Below are 25784 nucleotides of genomic sequence, written 5' to 3'. Positions count from 1 at the left end.
GGGCAGTTCTCTGTTGTGGAGGGTCACTGTGAGTTGAAACTGACTCAATGGCACATAACAACAACAACAGTGTTAGAAACAATCATGCTTCTAAAATCAAGTATAGTAATAGTTTTTGCATTTTACAACTTAAAAACAAGTTCCCTTGTCTCGTTTTTCCTCTTATAGTGCTTCTCCCTGGGACTTATCTCCTGCAAAAAGAACGTTAATACAGAAAATGCTGATTCTAAATTTACTTAATGTAGGTAATTCCAAATGTCATATGTATGTGTTTTCTTTTCCTACACCAAATAAAAATTATGCTAACTTGTCCAGGCTCATTATACATTACCCAGTTAAATATGACAAAGGGTTTCTAGCTTGAAAGATTTAGGTTGGATCTGGACAAATTTTGAGTGTTGGTAATTGATAATTGTAATACAAATCTAAATTAAAATTGTAGCACTTGTATGATATTTCTTTAGGTTATTCTATCATGGCACCAATTGAATCAATCAAACTGTGATACTTACATAAGTTTAAGAGTGTGGTAACGTTATGAGCTGATGGATTTTTAAAATCTGATCCCTTGGGCAGAGCTAAAATAATGAGTACTTCATGTTTGTTCAGTGCTATGATATTTTCCATAGTGCTGTTCAAAACAGCAATATTTAACTTGTTCCTCATAATATACCCATGAAGAAAAATGGTTTGTTATTGTCAGCACCCCCTTTTTCTAGATTTCTAAATTGGGGAAACTGAGGTATAGAGAGTTAAGTTACAGTGAATGATAAAGTTGGACTTCCAACCCAGGCTTCCCATCCCCCACTAAGTTCTGGAATTTATCTTATAATTCAAAACTTGTATCTGGATATCATTAGATGCAGATTAGCATGTGTATGGCCGTCTACTTCAGAAAATCAGCCAATGAAAACCCTGTGGATCACAATGGTTCAACTATCAACTGATCATGGGGATGATGCAGGATATGGTGCAGGATAGGGCAGCATTTTGTTCTGTTGTGCAAGGGGTTGGCATGAGTCTGGTGCTGACCTCACAGCAGCTAACAACAACAAGCACATGTCCATTGGGTAGTTTAAGAAATTATCCTGAATGCTAATTGATGTCATGCTGTTTGAATGCTTTATTTTCTAGAATAAATATGGCAGAGCTTTCTGAGCCAGAAGGACCAGTAGATTGGAAAGAACGATGCGTTGCTCTGGAGTCCCAGCTCATGAAGTTTAGAGTCCAAGCAAGCAAGATAAGAGAGCTCTTAGCAGAGAAGGTAAGCTTCACTCCCTAACCTTTGTTATTGAATGTCAGCTATTTGGGGCCTGTTTCATTTATATTAAATAATCTCAACACTTTTGGGGTCAAACATTATTAAAATAATGAAGACAATTTAACTTTTTGTCAGGCGTTTGACTCCATATTTGGCATATTCTTTCACCAGTATTAGAGTGGATTGGACATAAAACAAAAACATCCCTTTGTGGAATATGTGAGAATTGCATGTATTTGATGAATGTGGAGTTCATTCAATCCAGAGAGAAAGATACAATTTATTTGATTTTATTAGACAAATGTGACAGCATTTTGATCTACTGAATGTTTAGGAAAATCATTTTGAAGTGATTATAGAATAACGTTCCTTATTGACAGTAAAATGTATTTGTATTGTATTTGACTGTAAGCACCTATTTAGGAATTTGTATCGACTAACTGTATCTTACTATACTATCATCTGGGCTTTAATTATATGCTTCTCTTAGAAGTTCTAATCATGGAGTAAAAATTTCATTTATATTACTGGAATTTTCTTCTACAAATATGTATGTAAACTTTACAGATTCATTCATTCACCAGATATTCACTGAGGACTGATTATGTCCCGTAATCTTACTGCTGCAGTCACATCTGTAAACAGACAACCCATATTCCTATTTTCAGGGAACTTGGTTTATAGACTTGCACCGTCCGGTACAGTAGCCACCAGCTACATGTGGCTGTTGAGCACTTGAATGACGCTAATTCAAATTGAGATGTGTTGTAAGCATAACATACACAACAGATTTCAAAGATTCAGTAAGAAACCATGTAAAATACCTCAGTAATAATTTTTATATTACATGTTGAAATGATAATTTCTAGGTATTAGAGTAAATAAAAAATATTAAAACTAATTTCACTTACAGGGTTGCTGTGAGTCAGAATTGACTTGATGGCAACAGGTTTGGTTTTTTTGTTTCTTTTTACTTGTTTAATTTGAGTACTCACCAGACCCATTGCTGTCGAGTCTGTTCCAACTCATAGTGACCCTATAGAACAGAGTAGAACTACCCCATAGGATTTCCAAGACTGTAAATCTTTACGGAAGCAGACTGCCACATCTTTCTCTTGTGGAGTGGATGGTGGGTTCAAAGCACTGACCTTCAAGTTAGCAGCTGAGTGCTTAACCACTGTGCCACCAGGGCTCGTTAATTTGGGTACTAGAAAATTTTAAATTGCAGATGTAGCTGACATTATATTTCTATCGAATAACACTGTTCTAGATGGATGGATGAATGATATTTAGTTGTCATTCAGAGCTGATCAGAAGAATTTACAAGTGATTTCTTAAACTCTTGACTGCACAATCCTTTCAGGAAGGAGACTGATACAAGTACAGGTAGGCCCTGACTTACGACGTGTTCGAGTTACAATGAATCGTACTTACGAACTTTCTGCTTGTTTATTTTTTGGAGTACATATTATCATTAGTAATATGTATTATATAAAATATTGCAGCACATAATTTGCTGATGTTATCATTCTCAGATGTTCACTCGCAGATGTTCAAAGATAAGATTTATAAAGATAGTGATAATAAAATGCAATAATAATGAAAACTAAAAAAAAAAAAGAGATATTCGACTTATGTCAGAACCGACTTAACGACAGAGTCATCAGAACAGAACCTCATCGTAAGTTGGGGACTACCTGTACCACATCTGCAAAAAAGGTCTTAAATCTTCCTTCCATTGCTAGCTCTTATGGATTGAATTGTGTCCCCCAAAAATATGTGTTGTAAATCCTAACCCCTATATCGGTGGTTATAATCCCATTTGGGAATGGGTTTTCTGTGTTATGTTAGTATGGAAGAATTAGTGTAGGGTGTGTCTTAAGTCAGTCTCTTGAGATACAGTAAAACCTGTGAAAGTTGGAACCTGTATAAGGCAAAAACCTGTCAGAGAAGGAAAACTCAAATATTTTCCACTAAAATGAATGGTAGAAAAGTGATAGGACTGCACCCTTTCAGAGTCAGAAAACTTTCAAGACCTGGAAAAACAAGGCAGTCCCGTTGAGTTTTGGCTCTCACAGGTTTCACTGTATAAAAGAGCAGATGTAGCAGGCAAGCAGAGTTGAGGGGAGGTAGATGCCATGCCACATGGTCACCAAGGAATAGACGCTGAAAAGAGACAAGGACCTTCCCCCAGAGCCAACAGAGAGAAAAAGCTTTCACCTAGAGCTGGCACCCTGAGTTTGGACTTCTAGCCTCCAAAACAGTGAGAAAATAAATTTCTGTTAGTTAAAGCTACCCACTTGCGATAGATATTGCTGTTATAGCAGCACTAGATAACTGAGACACTAGCCAATAATTTCTTTCTTAGCACAGAAGTATTCTAATAAAATCCAGTTTAAACTTTCATATATATCATCTTAAATATCTGTGCTTTAACACCTTTTAGATGGAGAGACTAAAATTGTCCTACTCACTTTGGGTCAGAAGGTATTTAATACTTATTATTAAATAATAAGCTTTGTGAAATAAATCCCCAATATCAACTTGCTTTATTTATCGCTATTAGAATACAAATTATAGCTGAGAAAATCCCGGTTCGAGTATCTCCAAATCAGGGAAAATTATGCTAACTCAAAGTTAGCGGTTCCTGCTTTTTCTTTTGCTCCTCTCTCTATAAATATCATTTTCCAGGTTGTGCTGTGATTTGTCCAGTATTTTCCCCAGCCCCAACCACCCCATACAAATTTTTTTGTCATGGTCACCAATGATGTCCTTGTTGCTAAACCCCAGGGACACTCTCAGTTATTGACTTAACCTCTCAGCAGTTGATGTTGTTGACCACACTCTCCTTCTCAAAGTGTTCTCGGTTTCCTTGGCTTCTTCACTCTCCTGGTTTTCTTTATGGACGAAATAGACGTTATGCTTATTTGCATCCCAATTAATTAACCTTTAAATTCCAAATTTTAAGGCAATAATTATTTTCTTCTTTAGAAGACATGTTGCAACAACTTTCTCTATGTGTGACCATTTTTTTAAACTATAAGTCTCTTTTTCTCTGTAATTCAAATTGTAAGTAGCTTCTCTGATTATTAATCGGTATGTTATTAGATTTTATTTTTTTCTCTGTCAGTGAATGAGGATTGAGAGGAATATCATTTCAAAATTGCTGTTTTAGATGTTGTGTTTTTCTTCTTTTTGGTCTTCTATATTTTATATCTGTGACTTAAATCCTTTGCCCCAGCTAAGGGATGGAGCTATTCAGATGTGTTTTATACATTGTGCCAGGTGATTCATGGTTTCCTAGTAAATATACTCAAGACTAAAATGGGAATGAGGCTTTTCACAATATTTTCTGTTGTATTCCATTATGAAATATTTTTCTTTGAGTTAAAAAAAAATTTTTGGTACCCACTCATGATTTAATAAAACCCACCTAGGTATTTAATAAAAATAGCAACTATTTATTGAGTTGTGTGCTAACTACTTTATGATTCATTTAGTTCCTGTAGCAACTGTGTGAAATAATACATTTTATTGTCATTCTTTTACAGATTAGAACACTGATGCTTAGTATGTGCCGATAGCCCTTCTAAGAGCTTTATATACATTAACTCAATTTTAATCCTGGCAACAACCCTATGAAGGAGAGACTAATATTACTTGTATTTACACGGGAGGAAACTTCCACACCACCCATTGCCGTCGAGTCGATTCCAACTCATAGCCACCCTATAGGACAGAGTAGAACAGCCCCATAGGGTTCCCAAGGCTATAATCTTTATGGAAGCAGATTGCCACATCTTTCTCCCTCGAAGCAGCTGGTGGGTTCAAACTGCTGTCCTTTTGATTAGCAGCTGAGGGCTTAACCACCGGGCCACCAGAGCTCCTGGAGGAAACTTAGGCACAGAAAACGTGTTTAACTTGGCTCACTTTGCACTGAGAAGTAAATGATAGAGCCAATATGTGAACTCAGGCATTCTGTTTTTACAGCCTGAATGCTTAACCATCACCCTGTATGGCCTCTCTAATCTAGTTTTATTACCACATTCCTTGCTTTCTCTGATGTACATACCCACTCATCTATTTCGTCTTCTATTCAGCCATGCAATGTATAAATCCATCTCTGCTTGGGGGCAGGTATCTATGTGTGTTAGGATGTTTGTATGTATGTAGTGATAACAATTTATATAACATTACATATTTTTCAAAGCAAACCCTGTTGCATTGCTTCTGGGTGCCAACTCGAGTCAAATGCTGCATTCCAAGGCCAGTCTGCTCTCATCCGCAGCCTTTGGTTTTATGTTAGGACCAGTCTGCTCCAGGGCTTCTCCCTAATGGTTCTCCATACTTTTACCCCATATGGCCAAAGGCCCAAGGCGGAGGATTCTTGAGAGAATACGAATTTGATTCTCCAGCTCTCTTTGCCAGGAATTCTGGCCAGCTTGTCTTTACTGCTGCAGTTCTGGTTCTTAGTTCTGTTCTGTGGTGCTGGCTGTAGGCAGCTAACTCTAGGTGCCAGCTATGATTCCTCAGCCTCTCCTGCAACCATTAGCTTGTTTAAACCTCACAGCAATCCTGTGAGTAACTTATTATCCCCAGTTTTAAGGATGGTAACGTTAAGGCTGAGAGTATTTGACTATTATGCCCAGTATCCCACAGCTAACAAATAACAGAGCTGATATTAAACTTTCGATGTTTCAGACTTTTTTTGTGATGTAGCTAATAGAGTACCTGGCACAGAGAAGTAACTCTTACTATTATTTTCCTGTGTCTTTCTGAATGAACACATTGGTTAAGCATACAAGGCTATGACTTAAGTTTAATTACAGAGTGGTAGATATATTTCTGAATTTTTTAGGAAAAATGTGTGAGATGATCTCAGAGTGACTTTATGGATAAATATAGATTTCAATTATATATGCCATATATTTCTGGGAGATGGAGTCGGAGAATACGTGGGATTAAAAAAAAAACTATTTTTGCACCATTTTTTTTTTAACCATCATAATTTGTAAGTAACTTTGGATACTGAAGCTTGTGAAGAAAAAGGCCTTATTGAAGTTTTGGGCAAGCACTGCTGTAAGTGGGAGAGGTCTTTAGAGGAATTTAAGGAATGGTGTTGGAAATATCTCTAGTATGCCAAATATAAACTCTTCAGGGAAGCTGAGATTTAAGTAGTTTTCCTACTTTACAATATTACTAGTCAGTTTCATGAGTCAGAGAGAAGAAAGGGAAAGTATCTTTTTAAGTTGAAGTGAAATGTTGTTTCTAATGGGTTAGATTTTCAGTGAAAAGGAAAGGGTGAAGAATTTTCCCTGTTAGCATCAGCACAGCCCTCATAACCTAATGCTGCTCTTACCTGAAGCAGCAATATCATCTGGGATTTCCTGCCACATTGTCTTCCTTTTGTGAATATGATTCCCCTGAGGCAGCCTAGGATTGTCTCATAGGGAGAGAATCCTGGTCAGGATTCTAAAGTATCCTGACCTGAGAAGTCTCATGCTTTCACATTACAGTCCACTACAACACTAGGACCACCCTACTTAAACTGTATACCCCCTCAGTCACTCTTTATTCGATAGATGGATAGCTGCCTTTGAATTGACTCCAACTCTTGGCGACCTTATGTGCAACAGAATGAAATGTTCTGCGGTCCTACGTCATCCTCAGCTGTAAGCAGTATAATCTGGATTCAGATTTAGGTCTTCTGCCTCCTACTTCAGTGATCTCTCCACTTTTCCCTACATTAATATTTCAAGGACTAAAACCAAACCAAACCCATTGCCACTGAGTCGATTCTGACTAGCCTTTTTTTATTAAGAAAGCAAAAATGACATTTTGAATCTGTACTTTTAACTAACTCATTGGTTCAAAGGCATATGCTTACAGAGAAACAATTTTCCTGTCCAGCAAATTTAGCCTTTTTATTTATAACCTTGAGTTAAGCGCTTGGCTGCTAACTGACAGATCATCAGTTCAAATCCACCAGCAGCTCTGTAGTGATCTGCTCCTGTAAAGACTACAGCCTAGGAAACTGCCCTATGGAGTAGTTCTACTCTGTCCTACAGGGTTTGCCAACAGTTGGAATCAACTCAATGGCACACACCAACAATCTTTGTAACCTTGCATCGCAAGTCCTATGAAATAGTGTGTGTGTATGCTTTTTATGATGAAAGTGATAGTTTTTTTTTCTAAGATTACTGCTTGCTACTAAGCTTTTAGAATTGTACTGAGTGACTGGTATGTGCAAGTACAGTACTATGAAGAATATAAAGGTTACTCACATGAATTCTGCCTTCAACCAATTTATAGTGTAGTTGGGAAAATAATGTGAGATAGAAAGTAAGTGCCATAAGAGCATAAAAAGTTATTTGAATGGGGAACTATGGCACTGGTAAATAAGATGATACTATCCTTCACATCCATGGTGCTTTACAGATGACAAATGGCTTTAACATTTCATTCAATAATTTATAGTATATATTGAGTACCTACTATGAGTAAGGAGCCCTGGTGTCACAGTGGTTGAGAGCTTGGCTGTTAACTTAAAGGTCAGCAGTTCAAATCCACCAGACACTCCTTGGAAACCCTATGGGATAGCTTTACCTGTCCTGTAGGGTTGCTATGAGTTGGAATTGACTCAATGGCAACAGGTTTTTAACTCTGTGTAAAGCACTGTTATCATTAGAAATCAAACATTTCAGAAAGAGAAATCTGACAAGATATTTGTAGTCCTCTTAAACGATTCAGTCATTTTTTTTTTTTCCTTCCAGAAACAGAATTTATAGATCCACAACCTGCTTGTCAATTTTTCTGCTTCTCTTGGCAAACCCAACAATATTCAAAATTCAGGCTAAGGCTCCACATGTGCCAAAAATTGCCCTGAACATATTATATAGTTACATTGTAGAGGTGACAGCTGTCAGAATATTGCCAGTTGTGGAAGAACATGGTGTTGGCTTATGTCTGCCATTGGCCTTTTTGGTTTAAGCAATATCCTAGACAGAAGAGACAATGCTTGTCCAACTGCTTCTGCATAATGTCATACATAGCCCATAACAGTAACTCCTAATAAAATGCTTTTAGACAATAACACTTGCTCACTAAACATTTTAAATATTTTCATCAAAATGAAAGCTCATATGAGATCCAGAAAATGCACTTGGGAAATGGCTATTTACATTATCAAATTTTTGAAACTCCTTCCAGAGTCTAGATCAGTAGACTGCCTTTTCAACTTAAAAGGCATGCACAGGCAGTTAAATTGCCACTTGTGGTTACAGTTGAATACACCTACTCCTCATTTATCGACTATCTCGTTATCTGACATTTCGCATTTACAACGATAGTAAAAAATCTACTGTTTGCACATTAACGACATGTCTGGCAGTAATGAATGCTGAGGTGGAAGGCGAGCGTAACACTGGCTGTGATGGTTAAGGTTATGTGTCAGCTTGGCTGGGCCATGATTCTCAGTGGTTTGGCAGTTATGTAATTTGGCAGTTACGATGTAGTCATCCTCCATTTTTGTGATCTGATGTGGCCATCCTCCATTTTCACATAACATCGATTTTCACATACATCCTAGTCTTTGGAAACTAACCATGTCAATAAGTGAGCAGTGGGTGTATTCTACATCTTTGCTATCCAGTAAAAATATGTGAGCCACATATGTGATTTTAAAATTTCTAGTAGCTGTATTAATAAAAGACAAAAGATAAATTAATAGCATATTTTATTTAATACACTATATCCAAAATATAATTATTTCAACATAGTCTATCTAAAAAATGACTAATGAGGTATTTTAAGTTTTTTTATACTAAGTCTTCAAATAATACATGTATTATTGAATGTATTTTACATTTACACTGCATCTCAATTTGGAGTAGCCACATTTCAAGTGCTCAAAAGTCACATGTGGCACGTGGCTGTATTGGATAGCACAGTTCTACTATTAATTCCCAGCCTTCAGTCATTTTCTGAACCATTTGGGGGTAAGAAAACCAGTGCGTCATTGAAATGATGTCCAAACGCCCTAAGCCGGTACACGCCATACATCATTACTTCCATCTTTCTAGGAGTCAGTCCATTAAAAGTGATAGCCATATCTGAACAGCAGCCTTTTACTACTTGCTGAGGGTTATTAGACATTGCCTCTTTAATAAGGTGTACAATTGGTTCTGTATTAAATACATGTCTTCCTTCGGAATCCTCTGCATTTTCTGCAAGAACTCCTGCATATTTCAGGCAGATGGCCAGCTGCCTGTCTTCAGATAACTTCCAAAGGATACTTTGATCTTCACAGTTTTCAGAGTTGAGAACTCTGTTAAGTCTTTTCATGGACTCCATACTTAAGACAATGCCTCCTTCCATAGCTACGTATTCGAGGTCTCCAGATTTTATAGTATGGCCCAGATAGAATGGCTGGGTTGCATTCTTCTTAAACAAAAAATACTTTAAATTTTCAATGACAGCAAACGTAGTGGGACGTGCAAGAAAGAACCAATTGTAGTCATAGCCATACTTTTCAAAGACATATTTGTAGGTTTCCCTCATCTGTAGCCACATGTCATTTGTTTCTGTATTGAACAAACGACTGTTTTTAGTACTGTAGAACTCAGCTTTATCACAGTGTTTGGTCCAAGTGTCTTTCAGTATAGCCCGATAACTCTCATATTTGGATTCTCCAAGTATGATACAATAAACGCGGATACTTTTACTAAGCTCCATGCGTTGCACTTCCGACATTTTTAAGAAATCCTCTCTGTTAGGTGCGCGAAGGTGATGGTGCTCATGATCTTGAATTTTACCTTCGTGTGGAATGTTAATTTGGCCAAACAAAGTTATCAAAACACAGGAAATGCTCCCAAGCAGCATACCCTTAAAAAAGGATGCCTCGCCATCGGAAACCATTTTTGAGGCGTTGAGTACATACAGCTCGTACGGATCGAAGACTGCCTCGGATCAGCTCTCTTTTGCCCACGGCGCCCTGAGCCAGTAGCTGCTCTTCCTGTTGGGCCGCTCTAGCTGCCGGAGGCCGCTGCTCGGTGGTGTTCCCCGGCGTGTTGGCGGCTGGGGGCGGGACCCTGTTTGCTGTTACTTTGAGGTGGACCTGAAGTTCTGGGTGTCTCAAATACCAACCAACAATAAAATTGAAAATGTGCATAGATCAAGTCACAGATGGCTCTCGAGTTGTCCAAACTTCAACATACTTTACACAGAATATGAGAATACTGGAGTCCCTGGGTGGCGCAGACGGTTATGCGCTCGATTACTAATCAAAAGATTGGCAAGTGGAAACCCACCCAGAGGTGCCCCGGTAGAAAAGCTTGTGATCTACTTCCAAAAGGTCACAGTCTTGAAAACCCCATGGAGTGCAGCTCTGCTGTGAAACACGTGGGGTCTCCATGAGTCAGAATCCATAGGAGGACAAGTTTTTTTTTAATTTTTTTAATGAGAACACTGAGCAAAAAAAGAATTTGAGTTTTGCATCATGGTGTGTAGGTTCAGTACCTGGTACACATGTCTCTTATGTTAATTTGCATTGAGTCCTTTATATGGCTTTTGTTTATTTTACATATATTCATTTTAGTGTTTTCTCTCTGAACATTTTATTCTCTCTGAAACTTTTTAAAAAATACTCTGATACTTTTCAGTTCCCTGTGTTCTATGCTTTTGTGGATTCGTGTGTTTATATATGTGGGTTTAATCAGAGTTTCGTTTCATCAGTCTGTAAGGATGTAAAACCACCTAGAGTCTTGACTTAAACATACTGCCTACGGAGCTTATGGAGCCTTGGTGGTGCAGTGGTTAAGAGCCCGGCTGCTAACCAAAACATCGACAGTTTAAATCCACCAGCCGCTCCTTGGAAACCCTGTGGGGCAGTTCTCCTCTGTCCTATAGGGTCACTATGAGTCAGAATCGATTCTGACAGCAATGAGTTTTTTTAATGGAGCCTATGAGAACACACCACTTCCCTGATATGATTGTGACCTTTTGATCAACACATCAAACATGACATTTGAGGCCTTACTTTTCTTTTGGATTTATTATCCTTAGTATGTGTTGACCAGTAATTTCTAGTTTTCAATTCAGTGCAGAAAATTCCAGTGATGAATACTCACATGGTGTATATTACATTGATTAAAGATATTAAACTTTTGGCATTCTGTTTGATCAGGTTTTAAATATTCGAAGAGCATTTAGTGTGCTAATTGTATGTAATCCATATCCAGTAAAGTACACTAAATACTTTTAAAGAAATTTATAACATTGTGAGATCTTAAAGTCCCTTTTCACATGGAAAAATTTGAATTTTTGTTTTTATCCCACTCATCTTACAGATGCAGCAGCTTGAGAGACAAGTTATTGATGCTGAACGTCAAGCAGAAAAAGCTTTTCAACAGGTAGAGTATAATTTTAGTTGAAAAAATTTTCTGCCTCTACCAAAATATTGTTTTATCTAGAATAGGAGGATAGTTCTCAGCCTTCCTCTACATCTTCACGTTTTCATTGTTCATAAGCTTGATCCATGGAGAAAATGGAGAATCTATCCTGCCCATTAACAGAATTTCAAGAGGACAGGAGGCTTTCATAAGGAAGTTTCCTTTTTTGAGAAAATCAAATATGACCTTGATAATACTAACCGTATTTACATATAAGTATATATTAGGAAAAACATATAAAAATTTTACATAATATATTTACAGTTATCAGGGATAAAAGGCAAACTTTTAAATGGAAAAAAAAAACTGATATGAAGTACCCCAAAATTTTAAGAGAAGTTTGTTAAAATTGTGGAATTAGAAATGCTTGTTTTTTCCCCCTCTATATTTTCATAGTTTCTAGATTTTTTGTACTACTTATTAAATTTTTTTTTTTATCAGTTAACCCTTTCTGGGCTTCTGAATAATAAAATGAGTGGTTTGGATGGACAGCCCAGCCCTAAAGCTTGTCTAATAATCCTAAATCCATACCTTCACTGTTTAAAAAAGATCTCTGTCAGATTCAATAAAGAATTTTCAACAGTTTAGATATAAAATTACTTCTTTCAAGAAATTATATTAAATTTCTTATACTTCTTATAAATTTGTCATGTTTTTGCCCTTCAATTTGAATGTTACTAAATCTTGTTTTCACCTAAAAGATATGATTTTACACAGTAGATTGTCTTAGTGGCCTAACAAATTTCTAAATAAGCCAAATCTAATCTAATCCTTGATTTTCATAATTATACTTGAAAAGAAGATTTTAAAACTTTATCATGGAAAAACCATGGTGATAGTAGAGAAAATATCAACCATGTACAAAAGTAGTGAAAATAGTATAATGATCCCCCATCACCAACTTTAATAATTAGTCAATTCATGGTTAGTCTATACTTCCATTTACTTTTTTCCTCCACCTACTTCTACACTAAGGAGCCCTGGTGGCAAGGTGGTTAAGTGCTAAGGTCATGGGTTTGAACCCACCAACTGCTCCAGCGGAATAAAGATGTGGCAGTTTGCTTCTGTAAAGATTACAGCCTTGGAAACTCTATGGGCAGTTCTACTCTTTCCTATAGGGTTAGCTGTGAGTCAGAGCCAACTGGACAGCAATGGATTTGTTCCCCCCCCGCTTTTTGGTTTTACCCCATAGTGGATTATTTTAAAGCAAATCCCAGGCATCATATCATTTCATCCATGAGTGTTTTAGCAATTAATCTAAAAGTATAGACTTTAAATGATCATAACAACAGTACCATCATCACAACAAAAAAAATTACCAATCATTCTTCCATCTGTCAGAGATCTAATCAGTATTCAAATATCCCCAGATATCTCATAAATGCTTTTTGTTTTTCAATTGAGGTAAAATTCACATAAAATAAAATTAACCATTTTATAGTGAACAGCTCAGTGGCATTCAGTACATTTACAATGTTGTGCAACCATCACTTCTATCTAGTTTCATACCCATTAGTGAAACCCCATACCCATTAAGCAGTTACTCCTCACTTCCCCCTCCCCCAGTCCCTGGAAACCACCAGTCTGCTCTCTGTCTGTATGTATTTACCTATCCTGGATGTTTCATAAAAATAGAATAATACAGTGTCTGACTTTTTGTGTCTGGCTTCTTTCACTTAGCCTAATGTTTTCAAGGTTCGTCTATGATGTGTAGCATGTATCAGGACTTCATTCTTTTTTATAACTGAATAATATTCCATTGTATATATACACTACAAATTGTTTATCTATTCATCCATGGACATTTGGGCTGTTTCTGCCTTTTGGCTGTTGTGCTTGTCCTCAGCGTGTACATGTATTTATTTTAGAACCTATTTTTAATTCTTTGGGGCATATACTGCTTTTTTTTTTCATTGTCGGTTTGTTCAAATCAGGACCTAAACAAGATTGGCACATTGCGTTTGGCTCTTAAACTCTTTTAATCTACAGGGTCTCCCTCCTTTTTTCTTTCTTTTTTTCCCTACAATTTGTTTGTTGAAGAAATGGAGTTATTTTTCCTCTAAAGTTTTTCCACATACTGGATTTCGTTGAATGTGTCCCCATAATACTATTAAACATGTTCCTCTATGCCTTTATTTCCTGTAAGGTATAGTTAGATCTGAAAACTTGTTTGGGTTGTGTTTTGATTCCTTCTTTTTTTTTTTTTGGCTAGATTAGTTCTTAGGTAGTATTGTGTGCTTCCATCAAGAGGTACATAATATCTAGTTATCTCTTTTTGTGATGTTAGCAGCCACTGAAGATCTTGTTTAGATCCATTATTTCATCAAGAATGTTACTACTCTTTAAAAACTTTTTTAAAAAATCAAGATACAATATACACAACAGTAAAGTATACTAATCTTTAAGTACTGATGAAAATTTATCTAGGTACACACCTGCATAACACTTTATATAGAATGTTTCATAACCCCAGAAAATTCACTTTTGCTCCTTTCAAGTCAGTACCCCCATTCTACCAAAGATAATTCTGACTTCTATCACTGTGGATTGATTTTGCTTGTTCTTGATTAATGTACTATTTGCTGTTCTGGCTTCTTTAGCTTAAAATTATGTCTAGGAAATTCCTCCATGTTGACATGTGTATCAGTAGTTCATTCTTTTTAGAAAAGTATTGTTACTATTGAGTAGTACTGTGGTTATACCTCAGTTTTTATCCATTCATCTGTTGATAGACACGTCGTTTGCTTTCAAGTAAAGCTGCTACAGACATACTTATGTTAAGATGGATATGTGTTCTTGTTTTTCTTGGGTATATACCTAGAAGTAGAATTGCTAGATTCTAGGATGAGCAAATCTTTCCTTTATAGATGTTGCCAAATAGCTTTCCAAAATGGATGTACAGGTTGCATTCCTCCTGGCAGCATGTAAGAATTCCAGTTGCTCCCACATCCTTGTCAACACTTGGCATTGTTAGTCTTTTTTAATTTTAGCCACTTTGGCAAAGTTAATGCTGAAAAGAATGCTAATCTAAATTCTCCTCATTGACTTAACATACAGTTTTATATAAAACTTACGTGTACACCAAACATACCATTTATATAGTTTGAATATAGCTTGATCAGAACTTATTTTTTAATATCTAGTAGTGGTTCCTACATAGAAAAATAAAGGAAGGGACTCTCTGAGCAAATTTTTCTTATTGTAAAATGCTTCCAGTGAGTCTGCCAAGACAAGTCACGATGAGTGTGGAATATAACATAAGAGAAAACCAATCTAAGGAGATTGTAGAAGTTTCCCAGAAACTTGTGGACAAGGAAAATTTCAAGATTAATTCTAACCCAGCTCTTCTCTAGGGTACTTCTTGTTGTTGTTAGCTGCCGTTGAGTTGGCCCCTGACTCATGGTGACCCGATGTGTCACAGAGTAGAACTGCTCCATAGGGTTTTTTTTTTACTGTAATCTTTAGCATAATGTAGTATTCTAAACACATAGAATTAAAGTCCAGAGTTTGAGGTAAGAAGTTTCATTCTTTTTTTCTTTTCTTCTTTTTTTTGGGTGGGGAGGAGAGGAGGCTGAAGATAGAGGAGGAATATGGGGCCAAATATTGGCGAGTTAAAGTTTGTACAGAGAAAGAGAAATAAAGACGAATTCATGTTTTTCTGCCTTGGGAACAGAGTTAAAATTTTAACTGGGCTTAAATCCAAACTCTACCACTTATTTGACTGGAAAAGTTTCTTAATGTCTCTGGTCTCAGTTTTCTCACTTATAAAATGGAGCTAATATTTGCAGAGGCTTACCTACAAGGTTGCTATGAGTCGGATTCAACTTGACAGCAATGGTTTTTTTTTTTTGTCTTTTTTTAACAGCTTCTGTATTGTGTAAAGGCTTGTAGCATAGTGAGTAAGAATGCAGACTCTGGAGGCAAAGTGCCTGGATTCAAGTCAGCCTCCATCTCTTACCACCTGTTTGACCTAGCCTTTCGGGGTGTCAGTTTTCTTTCTTGTTGTGCTTTAGGTAAATGGGCCTCAGTTTTCTCTCTGTAAAATGGAGTACAATCTAATTGCTGTCTAATAGAGTTGTTTGGAAATTGAATAGGTTACTATGAATAAAGTGATTAGAACAGTGCCTGGCACATAGACATCCTATAGGTGTTAGCTGTTATGAAGATTGAAACTAATTTCAGTAAACTTCCTGGCATAGAGTCAGCCCTCAATAAATGATGGTGGTGGTAGAAGTATTAGTACTAATGGTAAGGATCTATGCTGTGCCTAGTGTTTTATATTTTTTAGCTGATAGTGCCAAATAGTGATATCCCACTGGTACCTATAAAAAGGCAATAATTAACAGTAAAACCACAAAAAGCTCACTTACGGTTTATGCAAGACTCTTCTGTTTATGTCATTCTCTGTCATCCTTTGCCAAATGTCTTTGTCTTTTTTCATTAGTGGGCCCTGTATGTATACAGGCAGTCCCTGGATTACGAATGAGATCTGTTCCTAACTGTGTCTTTAAGTTGAATTTGTAGGTAAATCAGAACAGGTGCATACCATTCTTATTTAGCCTTACTTTAGTGCAAGAAAAGGCTCGAAGCCTTTTCAATGATTTCAAAGCTGCGTGTGCAGCAAGCGAAGGTGGTTGTGATGAAGAACTTGTGAGTAGGGGTTGGTTCAGTCATCTCAAAGTGAGGGCAAATTTATATAACATAAAGGGCCAGTAGGAGTTGTCCAGAAGTCAGACGTAACCGGGACTGCCTGTGTTCCTGTTTAGCTGCACACCGTGCAGCACACATCTGTCAGTTGTCTACCTCTCTGACTTTGATGTCCCCCTCCTTATCTTTCCCTTTCTGACTTTGACCTTTCCTCTTGAAATCTCTGTTTACCCCTCTGTGCATGGCTGTCTCTACATGATCTCTGTGCGTTCTTCGCCTTCCTTTTCCTTCCTTTTCCTTCCTTTTCCTTCCTTTTCCTTCCTTTTCCTTCCTTTTCCTTCCTTTTCCTTCCTTTCTCTTCCTTAACTGCCCGTATTACAGAAAAGAAAGAAATTGAGAATGGTTTTGTTTTGCCTTTCCTTCATTTAAAATTCCTAATTCACATATGCAACAAATTTGTTTACCTTTGAAAATTAAATTAAGTATTTTTTTAATTGTGATTTTCAAATAATTTTTTTTTTCTTTGAGTCACTGCATCTTGAGAGAAGAAAAGAATCCCCACTCCAAATTCAAAGAAAGTAAACCATGGAGGTTTGCAGCCATCAGGGCCCAGCCACTGATCTTGATGAGTTTAAAAGGAAGAACTTACTTGAAGTTGTCATTTTTATATCAGCTTTAAAGTTATTTAATTCCATGTGCTAGGTTTTTAAGCAAAAAGACACCATGATTGGTCATTTTAGACATACTCCCTTAAAGCAAAACCAAAAATAAAATGAGAATTATGAGAATTGCAAGTCTCCCAGAATTTCTAAAATCTGTAGTTATTTCTCTTTATCACAAAACTTTACATTTATTCAGTACCGATTTTGTTATGCTTCAGAAGAAATTTTTTCTTGAATACCTCATAGTGAACCTAAAAGTTAACAAGAATCATAAACAGAGAGCAAATGAATTCTCATGTACTGATTATGTCACCTTTTTTGGCTTTTGCAAGACTAAGTAAATAGTATTAACTTAGAGTAACTGAATCCTTTGCTATCTTTAACAGTTTTCACGGGACTGTGGCCTATCTGCTGTTTATGTTGCATAAATTCAGCTTGTCCTTTCTCATTGAACCATATCCTGAGACCTAAACAATTATATTTATATTAACCAAAAAGGAATGTTTCACCACGAAAAGCAGTAGTCAGTTGAAACCAGCTCAACTCTGCCCTTCAGTTTTGTATGTTTTTCTCCTGTTTACTAAGGAGTGGTACCACCTCCATAACCATAAACTAAGTTGTCTAGAAAAAAAGATCACACGTTGTGCCAGATAAGACTTGGCGATCTTTATACTTAATGTTGTAGTATAATACTTTTTTTTATTGTTGTTGCTCACAGCTTTGAAAGCAGTCTGTCCAAATCAACCCAGCGCTACTTATTTCTCTCTTGTGAGGTAGAAATGCAGCCAGGAGCATATTTGAGAGATACTAAGACACAGGATTCATTCTCAAGTATCTGATTAGGTGTATACCCTAGTCTATTACACTGATTTGTGCTAACTGAAGAGGGGTAGAGAATTTCTCCTGTAGAAAGAAGTGTGTGTTTTCATCCTTTCCTTCTGGGCTCAATCTCTTGCTTCTGTTTGATTCAGAAGTTGAAGGAATTGGATTTAAAGTTCACAATGTTAATTCTAATATGTAGGCTAATCTGCCTTTCTGTAAAGTTGGTTGGTAGTGTCCAGTCATTTTTTATTCTTGATAAATTATTACTGCCCGATCGTCCTAGTATCTAGGACTTTATAATGCTTTTGCTACATAAGGCCCATCTTCATTACATAGAAAGCTGCTTTATCCAATGCCATTCTTTTTCACCTTCAGGGAAGATGAGTTCTGGCTCTACTGCATACATTACTGAGCACTTCGTCAAAATAATTGTGATTAGAATGATTAATTAATTTGCAGTAAATTTTAAGCAACTGAAAAATAGTCTGGGATTCAAATACTCTTTAACAATTCATTCTGTTTCGGAACTATCAGGAATCTTTGTCACGCTATTGCAGCGTACATGTAGAAATTGAAACTTTAAACCTCTACTCAAAAGTACAGTCATATCTTCATTACCTGGAATGGGAAAGGAAGAGATGAGATTGGAAATGGGAAGAAGGAAGTAGTGATATGAGGAAGAGTCCAGGAAAAACCAGGCACAAACTTCCACATGTCCTTTTCCAGTGGAGCAGTGCTTATTTCTCCCAGCAATGATATGTGGCAATATATATAAAGTATTACCAACCAGGGAAGCTCACCCAAGCATTGGTGTCCAGGGTTTTTATTGGGGGTCAGTCACATATGCATGGGGTAGCTGCGTGACTGAGCTTAGCTACTCAATCTCCATCCCCTACAGAGTCAAACTGATACATAGCCTAGGGTCCCAGGTGAACAAAAACAGGTGTTCACTATAAGTTAAACATTGTTAGCTTAAACTATCTGTCATGGCTCAAGGTCTCAGGTGTACAAAGACAATCTTATCAGGCAGAATATTCCAGAAGCTCAGAGGCTGTCTCCTAGGAGCTGATCAAGGGCTAGTCCTTTCTTTGGAATGCACAGTGTGTGAGTACCCCAAGCTTGCTCCTTTACTGCACAGGAGCATAAGGACCTCAGGATCTGCAAGGCTTTGGGGAAATGGTGAGGAGTATGTTGAGGGGGGTGGATGCAGCCAGAGGCTGTCCTAGAAAATAAGGAGAAAGGCTAGCCTAAAAGTGCAGAGCATCCCACACTGGAGGGTATCTGTGCATAGACTAACAACCTCTGTTAAATAGCTAAAGCTATTGAACACCAATTTGCATTCAGAGGAGTGTGTTATTGGCCAGTCTTTGAGTAGTTAAAGTTATTATGTGGGTCAGGTTGAATAAATGGAAAAAGAACTGGGCTGTTAGTTTCAATTACTTGTGGTAATGTATTTTAAAAGGCTGCTTAATTTTTCTTTAGGCCTCTTAGCTTTTGTATAGACCTTTTATTCATACTTATTTCTAAGGAAGGCTGGTGAGTCCTGTGGAACTTGATTCTAACACAGTAAGTTGGTAAATAAGTTGTCTGTAACTACTTTGTGATCTCTCACCCTAAGAGATTGTGCTATGTTTGCCAATATTTGTCTTGCCCAGGAAAGTTGTTTATCTAAAAGTAATGGTCGAATTAAAAAATTGCACTTGGCAGAGATGCATCCCAGGAGCTCTGACTGTCGCATTCATTCATAAAATGCGAACACCTTTCCAATTGAACATGTTTTTGAGAGAAGAGTACTCCCCAAACATAGTTTTCTATGAGTATAGACTTTTTCTAAGCAATAATAGGATAGTTTTACATGGCAACCGGCTATCTGTAGGGTGGCTTGTTCTGACTTAATAAGCCTGAAAATGTAGGTCTGGTAATATTTATTTCTATTCTTACTCAATTCCTTTTCTTTTTTTTGAGGTTTATCTTCTCTGACTTTACCCCCAGAGGAGAACTACTTCCACAGCTACTGCATGTCCTGTGTGCAGGTGGCTATCCCATCTTAAGACTGACCCTTGGTATTTACTGTCCAGCTCTCTGTCCTGCCCTGGCTGTTTTTCATGACACCATCCCTGATGCAGACCTCTGTCCTTGACCTCTTGACCGGCACTGGGAAGTCCACTCCATTAGTTAATCTGTCTTGACTTAAAATTATCATTTGAATAGTAGAATAACTTCTTTCTCCTATTTTTGCTCTGCGCTTGTTTTGATAATTTTCCAGTGATGTGGGTGGTATTTATATAGGACAGTTTTGGCATCTTTACATTTATACAGTGTATTCATAGGTGAAACGTGGTATTCATGGTTTTAAAAACAAAACACAACCGAAACTAACCTTAACACCTTTCTTCTGCAAGCTCTCATTAGTCACATGTTTTTTTTGAAACTTAAGTAAGGATTCATTGTGATTTTTCAGATGTCTTTTTAATATTTTAAGATTTTTCATTTTTACTAATAACCTTTAATTTCTCAAATGCTTTTACATTGTTTTTCTTCTTTGCATCCCATAATCTAAAACATTGCTAAAATCACATTCTTACCTATTTGGAGTATATGGAAGAAAAGTCTTAATATTATATACAGTTCCCAATAGTTTCTTTTCTTTCCTACTCTGTTGAGGGTTCTAATTCACTATACTTATCCACAGTCAGGGATCAGGTTTGTGATTCACAGAAAGGTGAGGTGAAAGTAAGAACTAAAAGGTGGTAATAGTAAAATCTAAATTTTAATATGAGTGAAATAGACTTACATAATCAGTGTAGGTCAGCAAACACAATAGGCATATATGCCCTTCCAAGTCTTAAGGTGACTTAAATTTTAAGTCCTAAGGTATTCAGTGGATATTTGTTAGATGAGTAAAGCAGTGAACCCTCTCCTGCCTGTATTTTGACTCTCATTGCCTATATGTCTTTTGGCTCTCAAATTTTTTTATGATTCCTTTATTTTGAGCTTTAAAGTTCGAAAGGTTTTCCTTTTCCTTTCCATCATGTCTGTGTTTCTTTTTCATCTCTTAAGCGCCCCCCCCATTTCTTCCCCCAAAATGCTTTATTATGACAGGTCATCCAATCTGAGTCATATCTCACCACTCACGTCTCTCTACTTTCTATTTCTACTTTGTTTAAAATATGAGTAGATAAAGGGTAGAAACTTCCTGTGTTTCTCTGCTTTTATAAAACACTGCATATTCCCCTTGCTCTTACAGACATGTATGTTACTTTCAGCGATAGCAGTGTCCTGATACTCACATACTCTTAGATACAAATTTAACACCCCTTTGTAAAATAATCTTCAGACTTTATGATGATTGAATATATTAAAACTGACTGTTTAATACTTTTCTTTTATGACAATACCTTTTAGGAATCTATATAATGTTAAAGTAAAACTTTTGAGTTTAATACTGTGATAAATTAAGTACAAGCACAATTTTAAATTTTATCCTCTGAATTTAGGTACAAGTTATGGAAGAGAAATTAAAAGCAGCTAATATTCAAACCAGTGAATCAGAGACTAGGTTGTATAAAAAGTGCCAAGATCTGGAGACCCTAATACAGGAAAAAGATGACATCATTCATGATTTGGAGCTGCAGCTTGAAGAGCAGGTTAGGAAGAATTTGATCATTAAAGGGTTCTGAATGTGTGCATTCATTTATGTGTAGTCACAGAGATTTAAAACAGAGAGCCTAAATTTCTGAATTTTGGTGAGAAATCTTATTTGGTCAGCGTGTAGAATTGCATCAGACTTGTTGGTGAAAGGTGCAAGGAAAATGGCATTGACTTTTCTTGTTAAATCTTAAGTGATTCCAAGGCAAGCTCTAACACTTTTTGCTTGTGACTGTGCTCCGTAACATTTAAACTTTAGAGTCTGAGTGCAGATTTTTAAGTTGAAAACATTTATATCTGTAAAATCTTTTAAACAGATTTTTGCTTTAGATTGTTAGGATATTGGAAATGTTTTGTAGAACATTATATTTTAAATATATGTTTGATACTAATCTTGCTTAGAAAAAAGTATGCTTAGAAAAGGTATACACTGTTTTAAAGTCATTTTATTGGCAAGCATAGTGTTTAATTTATTTTAAAATTGCCTGAGGGTTATTTACCTAAATGATCACAGCATCATTTAAATACAACCACTATGATATTGTTTTGCTAAATATGTTAAATTTTTTGTTTATTTTTAGCATTTGTTTTCCATTTCTCTGGGGATCACTGTTTCTTTAGCTCAGTGTTTTTCAGCTTTTCACCTCCCCTGCCCCCACCCACTGGGATTTATATGATAGTCACATTCTCAGCAGTTTTGTGACCATAACCAGATGTTGTTGTTGTCATTGTTAGTTGCCGTTGAGTTAGTTCCAACTCATGGCAACCCCATGTGTGCAGAGTAGAACTGCTCCATGGGGTTGCTAAAAAACCTAAGCACCAGAAGAGATTCTCATTCTCTCCCTAACCCGATTGGCCCCTATTCTACTGCTCTAAACCCTAGACCATTTCCAGAAATAGTTTATTTTGTTGATAAATTCAGTGGATTGATTTCAGTATTTGAACTTGGAGAGAAAAAATAGTAACTCTTAAAACTAGAAATGCTTGCATATGCCTTTATGGTTTATTATTATATCTGCTGGATAATTTTTTTCATTTTTTATTCTGTCTGGTAATTTGAAGATAGATGTATTAACTTGGACATAGGTTTTAAGTGGATTTTCTTTTTTTTACCAATGATGTAACATTTCCAGATCAGTAAGCTTATATTTGAACAACACTAAACCAACTGCTAATGTTATTTCAGAAACAAATAAGAATACAAGAAGCTAAAATAATAGAAGAAAAAGCAGCTAAGATCAAAGAATGGGTAACAGTTAAGTTAAATGAGGTATTTATTGCTATCATTTGCTTCTCCTTTGCCTTTTTCTTCTTTTGAATAGTAGATAAGTCATTAGAATCTATGATCATTCTGAGTGAAACCAAATTCTGATCAGTTGGTGGTGCTGCTGTCTTTTGGATATTAGAAATATTTAGAACTATTCAATGAATTTCTAAAATTAAAAACATTGAAAGACTCATGATAATCAGTGTAAATAGTCTTGTTCCAATTAGTTAATTTAAGATAAATATAGAACATATGTCTATACCTCATAAGATGAATGTTTTTGGCATATGAGAAGTATATATCATTGACTTTATATAGCAGATTAAATTCTGGAAATAGTTTTGGGTTAAAATAATTTTACAGTGGAAAAAGTACAGGGAGTGAAATCATTTAAAACTCTTAGCTCTGAAAAAAATAAATATTGAAGCCATAATTATCTAGGTTGATAGCCTTTGCTGATATATTCCTCTAATATTTGCTCATCATTTCCTTTGTATTTTGCTTACATCTAGAGCAACTATGTATTAACATTTTCTAAGTATAATAATTTACTAGTACATTTTAGAGGTGTTATCCTTGTATAAAAGGTTACCATTATGTTCTTTTAGCTGGAATTGGAGAATCAGAATCTTCGTTTGATCAACCAAAACCAAACTGAAGAAATAAGAACAATACAGGCAAAACTACAAGGTACTAATACTTTGACTATGGTAGCTTAGTTAGTTAGATTTGGCTATATAGAATTGTGCTATTTTTTGCTGGTGTTTTAGACATAATTATGAATATCATAGAAGTTATTATCATGTAATGAGAGAGAATTTCTAAACAAACCCAAACTCCTACACCCAAGTGAATGTTGGGTCTATAAGTGGAAGGCACAACGAGACAGGACTGATGTGCAGATCCACCAAAGCGGTGGGGCCAACGAAGAGGCTCCCATGTTCCCCAGCTGTAGGTCATTCCAGGAGAGTGTTTTCATCTGTGGAATCATTGAGCCAAGGAAGATAGATGAAAGCTATAGTTAGAGGAAGAGCCAGGGAAAGTAGCTGGATTGTTTGTTTATCAGTCTGGAGGAGCAGGGTCAGGTTGCAAGTGGAGGATGGGCAGCAAAGATATAGCAAGGGAGATCAAGAGATTGGAAGAAAGAACACAGTAGGAGGCTGAGTGACAGAAGCTGAGCATCTGTAGCACTTCAGGCTCCTCCCTTTGTTGACTGATCACCCGTTTATCAACTGGGCTCAACTGTGAAGTAGAAATAATTTTGCCCTCTTGACCTGGACCTGTTTTGCCACTCTATTGCATGTGAGTACCCTGCTGAGTGCTTTTTTTAGACCAATTTACACGTACGTGCAGCCCCTAGACAACACTGGTCCCTGTTGAAATGCAGTCTTCTTCCCAGCCTCAGTCTAGTGCTATGGGATGGGCAGATAGAGTTTCGAAGCATGGGGTTCCACTGAGAGGCAAGTGTGAATGTTGGGGGGAAGGATGCAGCCAGATATTATATGGTCTAGAAGTCTATGTTGCTGAAACTCTTCAATCAGGAAAAGTTTACTCTGTTTGCTGCCCAAGACAAGATATAAAGAAGGCTGTCTTTGAGGAAATTCTGCCACCACAGGAATGATGTAAAAGTCTTGAGAATGGGGTACGTCTGTATTAAAATCCAGAGACTTTGAAGTCCAGGAACGTCTTAGTCATCTACTGTTACTATAACAGAAATACCACAAGTGGATGGCTTTAACAAAGAGTTTATTCTCTCACAGTCCAGTAGGCTAGAAGTCCGAATTCAGGGCACCGGCTTCAGGGGAGGCCTTTCTGTCTCTGTCAGCTCTGGAGGAAGGTCCTTGTGATGCATCTGTCTTCCCTTGGTCTGGGAACATCACAGTGCAGGAACCTCAGGTCAAAAGGACGTGCTCTGCTCCCAGCGCTGCTTTCTTGGTGGTATGAGGTCCCCAACACTCTACTTGCTTCCGTTTCCTTTTATCTCTTACAAGATAAAAGGTGGTGCAGGCCACATCCCAGGGAAACTCCCTTAACATTGGATCAGGGATGTGACCTGAGCAAGGGTTTTACATCCCACCCTAATCCTCTTTAACCACAGGCAGAGATTATGATTTATAACACATAGGAAAATCACAAAATGGAGGACGACCACACAATACTGGAAATCATGGCCTAACCAAGTTGACACATATTTTTTGGGACACAATTCAATCCATGACAAGGGGTAAAAGAGTTTATCAAGAAATATAGGCTCTTTTTTATTTTCAAGACTGGTTCTTAGCCTGGACATAGAACCTCCATGGAATATATTCATGTCATGGTAGCCCCAGAGCCACCAAAAGCTCCTGGAGACCTGGTGGAGGTTCCTGTAGTTTTCTGATATGGAAAAAAATATGTTATATAACCAGAGTACTTATGTCAGCAGTTCTAGGGGATAATCGGGAGGGGATAATGGAAGCCCATTTTATCGTATGGCCTTCAGTACTCCAGAGGTCTACCAGATGTTTGTGTATTATTACAACTTTGTTGAGGTAAAATTAATATACAATTTTACATATAAACACATATTTAAAGTGTACAATTTGATGAGTTTTGACAGATGTATGTAGCTATGATACCATCATCACATTCATGATAATAAACATATCCTTCACTCCCAAAAGTTTCTTCCTGCCCTTTTGTGAACTCTCCTCCCTGCCTGCTCGCCCTGGTCCATAGGCAACCACTGATCTGCTCTTTGTCACTGTTAGTTTGTACTTTCTAGAATTTTATGTAAATGGAATTGTGCAGTGTGTACTCTTTGACTTCTTTCACTCAGTATAATTATTTTGAGATACATCCATGTTACTGCATGTATCAATAGTTTATTCTTATTGCTGAGTATTATTTCATTATATGGATATGTCATAATTTGTTTATTCATTCAACTGCTGGTGGACATTTGGGTTTTTTCCAGGTTTTGGCTACTACAGCTGCTGTGAACATTTGTGTATAAGTCTTTGTGTAGAGATATGCTTTTATTTGTCTTG

The 25784-nt window shown here is 36.8% G+C and overlaps 2 protein-coding genes across 3 annotated transcripts in view; one reads left to right on the top strand and one right to left on the bottom strand.

Moving 5' to 3' along the window:
* The first annotated feature begins 190 nt into the window (after positions 1 to 190).
* Positions 191 to 25784, top strand: part of PLEKHH2 (pleckstrin homology, MyTH4 and FERM domain containing H2) — a 111269-nt gene continuing 85675 nt past the window's right edge. Inside the window, exons 1-6 of one of the 2 annotated variants that reach the window (XM_023735512.1) lie at positions 191 to 241; positions 1135 to 1264; positions 11608 to 11670; positions 21338 to 21487; positions 22675 to 22758; positions 23364 to 23445. In XM_023735512.1, coding sequence (XP_023591280.1) covers positions 1142 to 1264; positions 11608 to 11670; positions 21338 to 21487; positions 22675 to 22758; positions 23364 to 23445 — 502 coding nt within the window. In that variant the 5' untranslated portion in view covers positions 191 to 241; positions 1135 to 1141. Of the gene's footprint in view, positions 242 to 1074; positions 1265 to 11607; positions 11671 to 21337; positions 21488 to 22674; positions 22759 to 23363; positions 23446 to 25784 lie in introns of those variants that run through there. The other variant, XM_004369513.2, reaches the window with a different exon arrangement.
* On the bottom strand, positions 9233 to 10177 carry C1GALT1C1L (C1GALT1 specific chaperone 1 like). The gene has a single exon (XM_004369514.1). It carries the CDS (start codon positions 10175 to 10177, stop codon positions 9233 to 9235), a length of 945 nt encoding a protein of 314 aa, XP_004369571.1.

The sequence above is a fragment of the Trichechus manatus genome, unplaced genomic scaffold, assembly GCF_000243295.1.
Source record: "Trichechus manatus latirostris isolate Lorelei unplaced genomic scaffold, TriManLat1.0 scaffold00005, whole genome shotgun sequence".
NCBI classification, from domain to species: domain Eukaryota; kingdom Metazoa; phylum Chordata; class Mammalia; order Sirenia; family Trichechidae; genus Trichechus; species Trichechus manatus.
Note: the sequence above shows the minus strand (reverse complement) of the source record. Positions and strands in the feature narration are given on the sequence as shown.